The sequence below is a fragment of the Chiloscyllium plagiosum genome, chromosome 20 (genome assembly GCF_004010195.1).
Source record: "Chiloscyllium plagiosum isolate BGI_BamShark_2017 chromosome 20, ASM401019v2, whole genome shotgun sequence".
Lineage (NCBI taxonomy): Eukaryota > Metazoa > Chordata > Chondrichthyes > Orectolobiformes > Hemiscylliidae > Chiloscyllium > Chiloscyllium plagiosum.
In genome coordinates, this window is record NC_057729.1 from 49,634,462 (window position 1) to 49,648,070 (window position 13,609).

At 44.8% G+C, this 13,609-nt stretch overlaps 1 protein-coding gene across 2 annotated transcripts in view; it reads right to left on the bottom strand.

Moving 5' to 3' along the window:
* Positions 1-13,609, bottom strand: part of edem2 (ER degradation enhancer, mannosidase alpha-like 2) — a 46,262-nt gene that overhangs the window by 7,824 nt on the left and 24,829 nt on the right. For both annotated transcript variants that reach the window (XM_043710764.1, XM_043710763.1), the window contains exons 6-8: positions 10,783-10,994; positions 6,258-6,399; positions 3,226-3,350 (exon numbers count right to left, since the gene is read on the bottom strand). In XM_043710764.1, the coding sequence (XP_043566699.1) occupies positions 3,226-3,350; positions 6,258-6,399; positions 10,783-10,994 (479 nt within the window). The remainder of the gene's footprint in view (positions 1-3,225; positions 3,351-6,257; positions 6,400-10,782; positions 10,995-13,609) is intronic.

Genomic DNA, 13,609 nt, shown 5'->3' on the forward strand with positions numbered 1-13,609 from the left:
TTTTTTGTTTCCAGTAAAGATTCCAGCATTTGCAATAACTCGTTTCCACATTGTCCATATATTTGCCTTCTACCATCTTGGTAGATGCGTATTAGATTAGATTACATTACAGTGTGGAAACAGGCCCTTCGGCCCAACAAGTCCACACCGACCCGCCGAAGCGCAACCCACCCATACCCCTACATTTACCCCTTACCTAACACTGTGGGCAATTTAGCATGGCCAATTCACCTGACCTGCACATCTTTGGACTGTGGGGGGGAAACCGGAGCACCCGGAGGAAACCCACGCAGACACGGGGAGAACGTGCAAACTCCACACAGTCGCCCAGGGCGGGAATTGAACCCGGGTCTCTGGCGCTGTGAGGCAGCAGTGCTAACCACTGTGCCACCGTGCTGTAACAATAATGGAGTTAAGTCACAGAGTCATACAGCACGGAAACAGACCCTTCGGTCCAACCCGTCCATGCCGACTCGATATTCCAACCCAATCTAGTCCCACCTGCCAACACCCGCCCCATATACCTCCAAACCCTTCCCATTCATATATCCATCCAAATGCCTTTTAAATGTTGCAATTGTACCAGCCTCCACCACTTCCTCTGGCAGCGCATTCATACACATACGACCCTCTGTGTGAAAAAAATCATCATAAGCTTTGTTTATAAATACAAGTTAATTTTTAATCTGTCTTGCTTTCCCTTGTCTATGGGACATGGCATCGCTGGCCAGACCAGCCCATTCCTAACTGCCCTTGAGAAGGTGATGGTGATGATGAGCTGCCACATGAATCGCTGTGTGTTGCAGGGACCCACAATGCTGTTAAGGGTTGGAGTTCCAAGATTTTGACCCAGTTGGCAATGAAGGAATGATGGTCAGGATGGTATGGAGGAGAACTTGTGAGTGGCTACTGTTCCCCAACATCTGCCCCACTGTCCTTCTAGGTGGGTTGTTGATTTCCAAGATGCTGTTGCAGAAACCTTGCGGAGTTGCTGTTGTACATTGTGTAGACAGCAAACACTGGCTCCACTTGGCGGTGGAGGGAATACAGGTTTAAGGTGATGGAGAGGGTGACAAACAAGCGGGCTGCTTTTTCCTGAATGGCGTTGAGATTCATGAGTGGTGTCCTCATCCGGGCAAACGGGGACTATTCTATCACACTCCTGACCTGTGCCTTGTAGACGGTGGATAGGCTTTGGGGAGTCAGGAGTTGAGTTACTGCCACAGAATGCCACAGATCTGCTCTTGTTGGTTTCACATTGCTACAGCTCCAGCCTGGGAGGTGGTGTGGGTGCATGAACCCTTTCCCAGTCTGGAGAACCCTGATCTCAGCTTCATTGTTGTGAGGATGATTCAAGTCCTCTGAGGAGGCTCGAACATAAATATCCAGGCTAGCACTTCAGTTCAGTGCAATATGAGGGAACACTGTACTGTCAGAGGTGCTGTTTTACGAAGCAAGTTTAAAATGAGGCCCATTCTGCCATCTCGCATTGACATACAAGACCCCATGGCATTGTTTCAAACAGACGAGCAGTTAATCCCATCGCTCCGGTTGATATTAATCCCTTAGTCAACATTGCTAGAAACAAAATTATCTGGTCGCTATCGCACTGCTGTTTGTCAGAGCTGACCGCACTCTAGGAACATATGGAGGTAACAAAAGGCACTATATAAATGCAAGTCTTTCTTTTATCAGAGCTGAGCCCAGCCCCAGCCATTAGGAATCTATCCACCTTAGCAACATCCCTCAATTTCCAGCACTTCTGTTAAATCTCCTCTTGACTTTCTTTATGCAAAGGAGAGCGATTCCAACTTCCCTAATCTCTCTTCAAAAGCCTTGTTCTGTTTGGATTGATGTGGAAGTGCTGGCGTTGGATTGGAGTGGACAAAGTTAAAAATCACCCAACACCAGGTTATAGTCCAACAAGTTTATTTGGAAGCACTAGCTTTCGGAGCACTGCTCCTTCATCACAACCACCTGATGAAGGAGCAGCGCTCTGAAAGGCAGTACTTCCACATAAATCTGTTGGACTATAACCTGGTGTTGTGTGATTTGTAACTGTCTGGATTGGACTAGCAATAACTACAGATCCAACATCCTTACCAAGCCTTAGCTAGTAGAAGTGCATTTTGCAGCGAAAACGCAACTGACTTCAAAGTTGATAGGAAAGAAAGAGTCATAAATGCCCAGGAGAAGGAGAAGAGGATTAGATATGATGCAGAGCTGGGCTGAGGAGTGGCAGATGGAGTTCAACCCTGCCAAGTGTGAGGTTGTCCATTTTGGAAAGACAAATAAGAATGCGGAATACAGGGTTAGCGGTAGGGTTCTTAGTGAGGCGGAGGAACAGAGGAATCTTGGGGTCTATGTTCATAGGTCCTTGAAAGTTGCCACTCAGGTGGATAGGGCTTGTAAGAAGGCCTATGGTGTATTAGCGTTCATTAGACAAGGGGACATAAATTTAAGGTGAAAGGTGGAAGGTATAGGGGGGATGTCAGGGGTGGGTTCTTTACCCAGAGAGTGGTGTGGGCATGGAATGCGCTGCCTGTGGGAGTGGTAGAGTCAGAATCTTTGGTGACCTTTAAGCGGCAATTGGATAGGTACATGGAGGGTGCTTAAGCTAGGACAAATGTTCAGCATAACATCGTGGGCCGAAGGGCCTGTTCTGTGCTGTATTGTTCTATGTTCTATATTCTAAGACCATTTGGCTTACTGGGTCTATGCTGTCTCTCTTTAGTCAGTCCAATTAGTCAGTCAGTCTCATTTTTCCAGTCTATCCCTGTAGTTTTACTTCTCCAATGTGCCCACCAATTTCCTTTTGAAATCCTTCATTGTCACTGCTTCCATCACCCTGGTAAGACAGAAAGTTCCAGGTGATTGAAACTCACTGTGTAAGATCGTTCTTCCTCCTATACCTCCAAGATTTCTTGCAGAAGACTTTAAACTTATGGTCTCACATGATCACTAATGGGAACAGCCATTCAGTGTCTAGCCTACCTAAACATCAATATTGTACACCTCTAATAGTCTCCCCATAACTTCCTTTTGGCCTGGTACAGCCACAGTCTCTCCAAGCTCGTTCCCAATTCCCGGTGACATTCAGACAGATTTCCCCTCCGCCTTTTCGCCCCCTTCCCTCAGCGTGGTGACTAGAATTGGAAACACAATCACAAAAGATAACAGAAGACAAGAGAACTGAGCTCAACTTGATAGCCCAGTGATTCTGACCTGGAGTCCTGGCCAGAAAGCTTCCAGAGACTGGAAAACAGGCATGGAGATGGTACCTTTGTACATCTGAACCCACACATACCAGTCATCAAACTTTGTGTAATTCTTAATAGCTTTTTCATAGTCTAGAAGAGAAAAAGAAATAAATTATAGGAAGGAACTAATTTGAGTTTTTTTTTAAAACAAAGAGGAAGAAATACGGAAAAAAAACAGAGTCATCTGATTTCCATGACCACTGTTATTTATCACAAAGAATGACAGTCACTTATTTACTGGCTGCGTTGACAGATTACAGTTCAGTCCAGAACACTGTGTCCCACCAGCAATCGCTCTCTAAATGTTCCAACGTATGTCAGGAAAATTTTGAAAGTACACATTGTACGAGTGCCCACTTCTGAAAGGGGTTCAATCTCTTCTGGGAAGCCAACTGTTTATACTGGATATGATCCATTTTCAATCTAGTGTTCAACCGGTCTGATTTCACAAGTTAACCGGATGATAATATCACATTGAACATGCATGTGCGTGTTACTCAAAAGGAAATCGTTTACACAGTGAGCATGATAATACTCAGTGGAATGTCTGAAATGAGATACACCATAAGAAGCACATTTTTTTTTAATCACAGGAGAGATCCTAGAGGGCTGGAAAATAGTCAGAGTTGTTCCTTGTTTAAGAAGGACCGCAGAGATAATCCAGGAAATTACAGACCGGTGAGTCTTATGCAGGGAAATTACAGGAGAAGATTGTCAGGAATTTTGGGAAAAAATGCACTTATTAGAGATAGGCAGCTTGGCTTTGTGCAGATCAGGTTGTGATTCACAAACTTGATCGAGTTTGACAAAGATGATTGATGAGGGCAAAGCTGTAGATGTTGGTTTTTGATTTTCACAAGGCCTTTAACAAGGTCCCCCATGGCAGGCTTATGCCGTAGGTGAAGTCACATGGGATCTGCAGTAAGATGGATACAGAACTGGCTTAGTCATAGAAACAGAGTAGTAGTGGAAGGATGTTTTTCTGGCTGGATCTGTGACCAGTAACGTTGTGCTGGGATTAGTGCTGGGACCCCTGTTGTTTGTCAGAAACATGAATGATTCAGAAGAGAACGTAGGTGGCCTGATTAGTAAGTTTGCGGACAACACAAAAATTATGGGAGGGGCAGATAGTGAGGAGTATGGTCACAGGATACAGCAGGATATAGATAGGATGGAGATTTATGTGGACACATGGTAGATGGAGTATAAACTGGACAAATGCAAGGTTGTTGCATTTTGGGAGATCTAATGCAGGAGGGAAATGTACAGCAAATGGCAGGACCCTTAGTAGCATCAACAAACAGGGACCTAAGGAAACATGTCCACAGTTTCCTGAAAGTCGCACACAAGCGGATAAGGTGGTCAAGAAATCATATGGCATGCTTGTCTTCATGGGTCAAGGGCATAGACTATAAAAATTGGCAAGTCTTGAACTTTAGTTAGACCACATTTGGAATATGGTGTATAGTTCTGGTCACCACACAAGAAGTAGGATGTGGAGTTTTTGGAGAGGGTACACAAACACAATTTACTGGGTTTGGAAGATACTAGTGAGGAGGAGTCATTGGACAAACTTGATTTGTTTTCACTTGAACACTAAGGATGAGAAGCGACCTGAAAGAAGTTTACAAAATTATGAGAGGCATAGATAGAACAGATGGTTGGAGTCGTTTGCCTGCGGGGGGGGTGTGAATATCAATTACTTTGGAGGGGGGGGGGAATATCAATTACTTGGGGGCATAGTTAAAAGGGGTAAGTTTAAAGGTGATATGAGAGGCAGGTTTTTTTCCCAATATGCTGCCAGAGGAGGTGGTGAAGGCAGATACACTAGCAATGTTTAAGAGGCATATAGACAGGTATATGAAAAGGCAGGAATAGAGGGATCTGGACCACATAAACGTAAACAGGTTTAGTTTAGAAAATCATTGTGTGTCGGTGAAGTCTGGGTGGGCCTGTATTGTCTGTTAAGAGCAGCTATGGAACCCCTGAAGAAAATGTGCATTTAATCAATTAACAGAAATGAAAAAAAGGCATTGAAGAAATTAATCTTTTGCATCAATTCCAAAAGAGTTGGCCTGAAACCTTCTGTTGGCACCCCGAGACGAGCTCACACAAATTTTCTGAAATCCCCTGTGAAGAACAGGCAGAGTGGGTCCACACCTGTCAATGTGGTTCAAAGGCACCCAATATTGGTTTAAGTGAGACTTTGTCTTTTTAAGCATTTAATAACCATTGTCTTTTCACATTTAATAAAAAGCTTTTCCTACATTAAGCTGACCGCAACATTCTTAACAATGGCGCTATCACTATTGATGTAGCAGACATTTTTCATTCCCCACCCCCAACTCCAGGACTGTGCAGATGAAATAGCCTTCACAATGGAAATGTTCCTGCTCTACATAACTATTGGAAGAACTGCAGCAGAGGCAAGAGGCTAGGAGAGTGCTGAGAAACCTTTACCATTACTCCTGCTCTCAGGAATGCACCTCCACTCACTTTACAGCAGTGCAACGGAGATCAGCTGGAAATTTTGATGCAAGTTTCCTCCTGGCTAGATCGGTGCAGAGACCAGCCAACCTAAATTTCAACGCAAACTCTGCGATCCAGGGAATTCCGGTCCACGTTTTCATCCACAAGGTGAAATCACATTGTTAATCACATTCCACCTTCTGAACAAAACACATTCAAATTCAGTCTGGACCCCTTTCTTTCTTCTTTTGCAAATGGGCAGATCTCTATAATCTAAGTCAAATCAGTGCAAATGAAAAATAAAATGCAATCCACTGTCTGATCAAGCTTCTGAGCTGATCAGTCAGATAAAAGTTCAGGTTAGATAGAGAGGAAAACTGCCTCTTACTCTGCCTGATGATAAGACAGATTTAAATAAAGACATGGGTCTTACAGCCTACACGTCACCCATATATTTTGTCCCAGGCATCAAACAACAGTTGACGAAGTTTCGTGACAGAAGCCAGGTTAACGGAGCACAATTCTTACCAAGGAAGGAAGACATCAACTTCTCGTCCTGTAATAGGATGGCTCCTTTCACCAGATACTCAAAGTAAGAGTCGATCCCTGCACCTATTCCAGCATCCTGTGCCACCCACTTTGACGTTACCACATCAATATGGTTTCCAACCTATTGAGAGAGGAGGGGGATGGGTGTGGAAGAGGCAAGAGAGAGACTAGATCCAGATTTTACAGTCACTGAAACAAATGAAGTGGATTCATGTTTGGTAATAAGAGTTTTGTCTGTTTAAAGCAGGCATCAATGGCTAGGCCAACATTTACTGCCCATACCCAATTGCCCTCAAAGTGGTGATGGTGAGCATCTTCTTGAACCAGTGCAGCCCTTGGGATGTGGGTACACCAATGGTGCAGTCATAGAGGGAGGTCCAGGATTTTGACCCAGTGACATTGAAGGAACGGTGACATATTTCAGAGTCAGGATGCTAGTGGTATCTTCCCATGTACTTTTGTGTACATTCCCGTTAGCCTATCCCCTCACAGACAAGGATTGTTTTGCATGTACTTGACAGACAAGTGTCTCGTTATTTGTGGACTTTCATAGACTTTTGCTCTGCAACATCTCAGCACTGTCAGACCAACTTCCTCACAGGGTCTGTAAAACATCTCTTCCTCAGTTCCACACTCTTCTAGCAGCACCTGGGTTCGATTTCACCCTCAGGCAACTGTCTGTGTGGAGTTTGCATACATTTTCCCTGTGTCTGTGTGGGTTTTCACTGGGTGCTCCAGTTTCTTCCCACAGTCCAAAGATGTGCAGTTTAGGTGAATTGGCCATGCTAAATTGTCCAGAGTGTGCAGGGATGTATAGATTAGGTGGGTTAGCCATGGAAATGCAGGATTATAGGGGGGTGGCGTCAGTCTGGGGTGCCCTTCAGAGGATTTGTGGACTAGATGGGCCAAATAGCCTGCTTCCACTCTGAAGGGATTCTGTGATTTTGCTTACCTTTCCCATTTTAACACCTTCACTTCCATTGGGTACTTTGCCCAGTTCCCAATCGGAGGGCAATGTACTGCAATGACCTTCTGCAGCATGGCTGACTGGGAGATTCACTTCCCTCACTTGCTGTCTGCCATCAGTTATTAAACGCTGTCCTCTTAACGAGATGTAAAAGATCCCATTTCAAAGAAGAACAGAGGGGTTAGTGCCAGTGTCCCAGCCAATATTGATCTGTCAGTCAATAGCACAATACCAGATGAACTGATCATGATCACATTGCTGTTTGTGGGAGCTTGCTGTGTGTAAACTGGCAGCCAGTTTTCCATGTCAGAGCAGTGACTGCACTATTTAATAGACTGTTAAAAATCTTTTGGAATGTCTACACCAAGCACTGCTGCCTCTCAGCACTAGGGACCTCGGTTCGATTCCAGCCTCGGGCGACTGTCTATGTGGAGTTTGAATGCTCTCCCCATGTCTCCGGCTTCCTCCACAGTCCAAAGACGTGCAGGTTAGGTGGATTGGCCATGGGAAATGCAAAGTTACAAGGATGGGGTTGGGGGTTTGAGCCTGGGTGGAATACTGTTTGGAGGGTTGGTGTGGACTCAATGGGCTGAATGGCTTGTCTCTGCTGCAGGGATTTTATAAAAATATCAGAAGGATACCCTTTACATAAAGCTCCAGACCTGGCTCCTTCAAAACCAAAGTCCTGTGGAAAACTATTGGTCGACACCACCCAGTATTGATACAGCATTGACAATATGATAACACACCCTGATGTGCTTCATAGGAACTACATTGTCTTTCCTTCACTGTCATGGGGTCAAAATCCGGAATTTGCTTCCTTAAAGCATTGTGGATGTATCAACAACACGTGGACTACAGCAGCTCAACAAGTCATTTTTCACGAGGGCATTTAGAGATGTCCAACAGACACTTGCCAGCAATGCTCACATCACAGGAATGAGTAATAAAAACACTTCATCAAACAAAATTCAACACTCAGGGAGGTACTAACACAAGAGGTAAGCATTATAGACAGGTAAGGTGGAGACAAAGGGAGCAAGGTTTAGGGTAGAAGTCCTGAGTTTAAAAGGGGTCAGTTTCTTTGAAAGTAACATTGAGTACAGCAACAGTAAAGGTCTGATTGGTATGACATTAGCAATGAGTGACTCATTAACCGTAAGACAAAAATCAACTCTTTCCAACATAGAAACATGCAGCTAAATCTCTAATGACAAATCCAACTTTACAGTTGATAACCAGGAAGTTTACGGACCAAAGTTCAACCAAGAGTAATTTCTTTGGTAATTCACATCCAACTTGTATTTGCAATTAACAGAGAGCAGAGTGGAACAGGGACAACACGGTTGTGGGTGATGCATTAATCTGCAAAGCAGCATGTGTATGTCATTGGACTGGATCAGTTAGTAGGTCATAGGGAAGGCAAATGGAATATTTAGGCTGAAACTTTATTGCTGTTATTTAGGCTGAAACTTTATTGCTGGAACAGCACAGCAGGTCAGGCAGCATCTAGGGAACAGAAGATTCGACGTTTCGGGCACATGCCCTTCTTCCTGAAGAAGGGCATGTGCCCGAAACGTCGAATCTTCTGTTCCCTAGATGCTGCCTGACCTGCTGTGCTGTTCCAGCAATAAAGTTTCAGCTTTGATCTCCAGCGTCTGCAGACCTCACTTTCTCCTCAAATGGAATATTTACCTTTACTTCAAAGCAAATGGAGTATAAAAATACCAAGGGTCTTGCTAAAGCTATGCAGGGCATTAGTCAGACCACACCTTGAAAACTGTGAGCAGCTTTGAATCATGGAATCCCTACAGTCAGAAAAGAGGCCATTCGGTCCATTGTATCTGCACCAACCCTCCTGCCTACCCTTTGGTTGTGTTATTTCAGTTAAGATACACTGGCTTTCGTGGCAGTCTAGAAGAGAAGGTTCTTTAGATTGATCCCCAGTATGGAGGGATTTTGTAATCAGTGGTTGAGTAGCATGGGGAAAGTGAGGATTGCAGATGCTGGAGATCAGAGTCAAAGACTGCATTGCTGGAAAAGCACAACAGGTCAGGCAGCATCCAAAGAGCAGGAGAATCGACGTTTTGGACATACGTCCTTCATCAGGAATGAGGCTTGTGGGCCGGGGCTGAGAGATAAATGGGAGGCGGGTAGGTCTGGTGGGGGAAGGTAGCTGGGAATGCGATAGGTAGGTGAAGGTGGGGAAGAAGATGATAGGTCGAAGAGGAGGGTGGAGCAGATAGGTGGGAAGGAAGACAGACAGGTAGGACTGCACAAGGGGGCAGTGCCAAGTTGGGAGGTTGGGACTGGGATAAGGTGGGGGGGGGGGGAAATGGGGAAACTGGTTAAGTCCACATTGATCCTGCATAGTTGGAGGGCCCCAACATGGAAGATGAGGCGTTCTTCCTCCAGGCAGGTCTGTAGTCATTGACGTTTAGAAGAACACAGCTTTCCTTGTAGAAACATTTAGGATTTCTTCAGAAACTTGACAAGGTCATTGTTTCCCCTTGTGGAAGAATCTAGGACCCAGAAGGCATCATCTTATACTCGGTAAAGGGTTAAAGGGTTATGGAGAACGTGTTGGAAACGGGGTTGAGGTCGAAATAAGGTCAGACAAGATCATATTAAATGGTGGAGCAGGCTCAAAGGACTGAATTGCCTAATCCCCTTGCAGATAATCTCAGAATAAGGGGTTGCAAGTTTAAGGCAGAGATAAGGAGGAATTTCTTCTCTGAATCTGAAATTCTTTACCACAGAGAGTTATAGACGCTGTGTCATTGGGTCATTCAGTGTATCATGGCTAAGATAGATAGATTTTTAATCTGGAAGGGGATCAAGAGTTATTGGATAAGATAGGGAAGTGACGTTGAAGGATTATCAGATTAGCTATCATCTCACTGAATATTAACTGAACATACTCAATGGGCTGAATGGCCTACGTCTGCTCCAATGTCTCATGGTGTTCAACCAACAATCTCTTAGCTCAGCACTGTCCAAATGCAAGATCCAGGGAGCCACATTTGCAGAGGCAACATCACGAGAAGAATAATAACAATGTGCATTAAATGCAGTGAAACATCCCCTAGGTGCTTCACAGGATATCATCAAACTAAATCTGACACAGAGCTACATGAGGAGATATCTGCGCAGAGGATGTAAGTTTCCAGGAGGGGCCCTAAAGGAGAAAAGAGAGGGTACACCAAAAGCTTAAGACCTCAGCAGCTAAATGTACAGTGGAGTGATTCACATTGGGAATGCGGAAGAGGTCAGAATTGGAGTGCAGAGATCCCAAAGGGTGACTGTGTGATGTTCTGTGAACTCACAGCTGCTGCTGGTGCCAGCGTCGGTGTTTGGGTGCTGATGTAAAATACACGGATGTGTGGCAAAGACGTCAACCGAAAAAGCAGCTGCCCTAGTGGGAGAAATCAAACCTCCACGTAGCGCCGTGCCGATGATCAGGAGCAGTGTGAAGAAGGGGCGGGGGAAGGGAGAAGGTGGAGAATTGGCTGAAACCCTGCAACGAGAAACACTCACGAGGCCAATCTCCGACCGGCTGTTCCACAGTGCATCCAGTGCTTTCCTCGCCACTTCCTCAAATATGGGGTCACCTGTCAGGCGGCTGAGAGTGGCAAATTCCAGAATGAAGGTGCCTATACCAGCGGTGCATGTCACTGAGGTCTCACTGGGATTAACGCCCTTCATGAGGTTTACTGTTCCGTAAGGCATTCCTGTTGAAGTCTGGAAAGCTTTACGTAAGATACAAAGGTGGTTACTTTAAAAATGATACTGATTGCACTTGAGTACTCATAAACAGATGCGGTGTTCAAAATCTTGAGTTCAGACAGAGCAGCTGAAGGGAAAATATTAGCGGGGCATAAAAGCAGAGGAGTGGGAATTAGCTAATCTGCTTTTTCTGGGAGCCACCAATAAAATGGACTCGTCTCCTTTGCTCTAAATTTGTGATTTTATTTTATCGTCATCATATAACAGCTACGTGCGCAATGCAGGCTACCCCAAATAACTGTACGGTAATAACTAAATAAATCTATTTTTATTGATAAATTATTGAGGGATAAATATTGACCAGGATGCATAAGATCTTGGTGTATGTGTACTCATAAAACCAAAGTAACAGTTTTATGTGTACATGGAATATATACATAAGGTGGGGTAATGTGTGGCCTGGAGAGAAACTTAGAAGCACTGCAATTAGTGGCTCACTTCCAGATCCCTGAAAACCTCCTCATGAATTACAAATCCTCATATCAGACAGGATAAAATATTTGCCAGTTGCCAGGGTGCAGCTGTGACAACAATCGAGGAAATTCAAAACTGTCCAATGTAGATATTGTGTTTGAACGGCATACCTCCCACTTGATTCAGGGCCCACTCATCTCCCCATGGGCACTCTGTGGCTGCATTGTGGACTATGTATAGAATCACAGGAGTGACTCACCAAGGTTATTTTGACAACATCTCCGTCCCCACTCCCTGCAACCACCAGCACTGGGAAAAACAAGAGGAGCAATGTCGTGAGAACACCCAGTACCTGCTCCAAGTCTCACGTTCTTCCTTCCCCACTGCATGTCAATATTCTCAAATTCCTGGCCCGGCAGGGCCATCAACAATATAATGATGGTAATGGTCTAGGAAGTCTGATCACCAGCTTAAGGTATGGAAGTTATCCTGAGAGTCCTGGTCAATATTTATCCCTCAATAATTATGAATAATAATTAACCCCTCTGCTTTTGTGCCCTGTTAATGATGTTGAAAAAATAAAACCACAGAATGGTTAGAGCAAAAGAGACAAATCATGTTATTGCTGGGTCCCCACTCCTCTGCCTGTATGTCCTGATAATATTTTCCCTTCAGCTGCATATCGAAGCCCCCTCTGGAAAGGGATAATTGATCCTGACTCCATCACACCCACTCCATCTGGTGTATTCCAGATCCTGAGCACTCACGGGTTACCCTCATGTTGCCATGAACTTCCTTGTCACCCAACTTTTCTCCAAGTCCCCTGCTTCTTGACTCTCTCGGTTTTGAAACACAGTTTCAATCTATCTGCTCTGTCTCAAAGATTTTGAGCACCTCGTCTCTTTATAAAGTGCAGGCAGACAACCCTTTATCCGAAATGCTCCAAAGTCCGAAGGTTTTTTTGTGAAGTTTCTTTCTCTTTAACAAGGTTGTTTGGCGTGCAAACAGTTAACCAAGTCGATACCCACTCGATGAGTGTCACTCAGATTAGATTTGATTAGATTAGATTCCATACAGTGTGGAAACTGGCCCTTTGGCCCAACAAGTCCACGCTGACCCTCCGAAGAGTAACCCACCCAGATTCATTTCCCTCTGACTAATGCACCTAACACGATGGGCAATTTAGCACGGCCAATTCACCTGACCTGCACATCTTTGGATTATGGGAGGAAACCCATGATGACATGGGGAGAATGTGCAAACCCCACACAGACAGTTGCCCGAGGCTGGAATCGAATCCAGGTCCCTGGTGCTGTGAGGCAGCGGTGATAACCACTGAGCCACCATAGGGGAGTGTGGCCCAGCACTGGCAGGCCTCGATTCTGTTTCGAGGCCCCGTTTTACTGAGTGAGACTGCTCCTCCGGCAAGATTTTTAAAAATTTCAACATCAAACTGTCACCTATTTTGAAATTCGAAAAATTCTGAATTCCGAAAACCAGCTGGTCCCGAGCATTTTGGATAAAGGATTGGGCACCTGTAATTCATTGGCTCCAAAGTGGTTTGAGGGACAATCCAAGCTTGTGAAAGATGCTAGATAAATACAGAATAGGCAATAGATACAGCGCTGTAGGTGATACCCACATCCTGACAGGAAACAACTTCTTTTTCCTCAAATCATACTTAGGAATTTAATTACTTTTCAAATAAATGATGGACTCAGAACTTGAAATACCATCTCAGCCACCAGGTGGCTCAAAGAGACCTCTAGATGATATTTCACTTATGTTTATGACGAGGGTTTGATGTGAGAGCAACCATATATTTTCTGTGTTGTTTTCACATTGGAAGCCCATTACCACCCCATGGTGAACACGCCTTGTGACACTGTGACAAGCAAGGTAAAAACAATGACTGCAGATGCTGGAAACCAGATTTTGGATTAGTGGTGCTGGAAGAGCACAGTTCAGGCAGCATCCGAGGAGCAGTAAAATCGATGTTTCAGGCAAAAGCCCTTCATCAGGAATAAAGGCAGTGAGCCTGAAGCGTGGAGAGATAAGCTAGAGGAGGGTGGGGGTGGGGAGAAACTAGCATGGAGTACAATAGGTGAGTGGGGGAGGGGATGAAGGTGATAGGTCAGGGAGGAGGGTGGAGTGGATAGGTGGA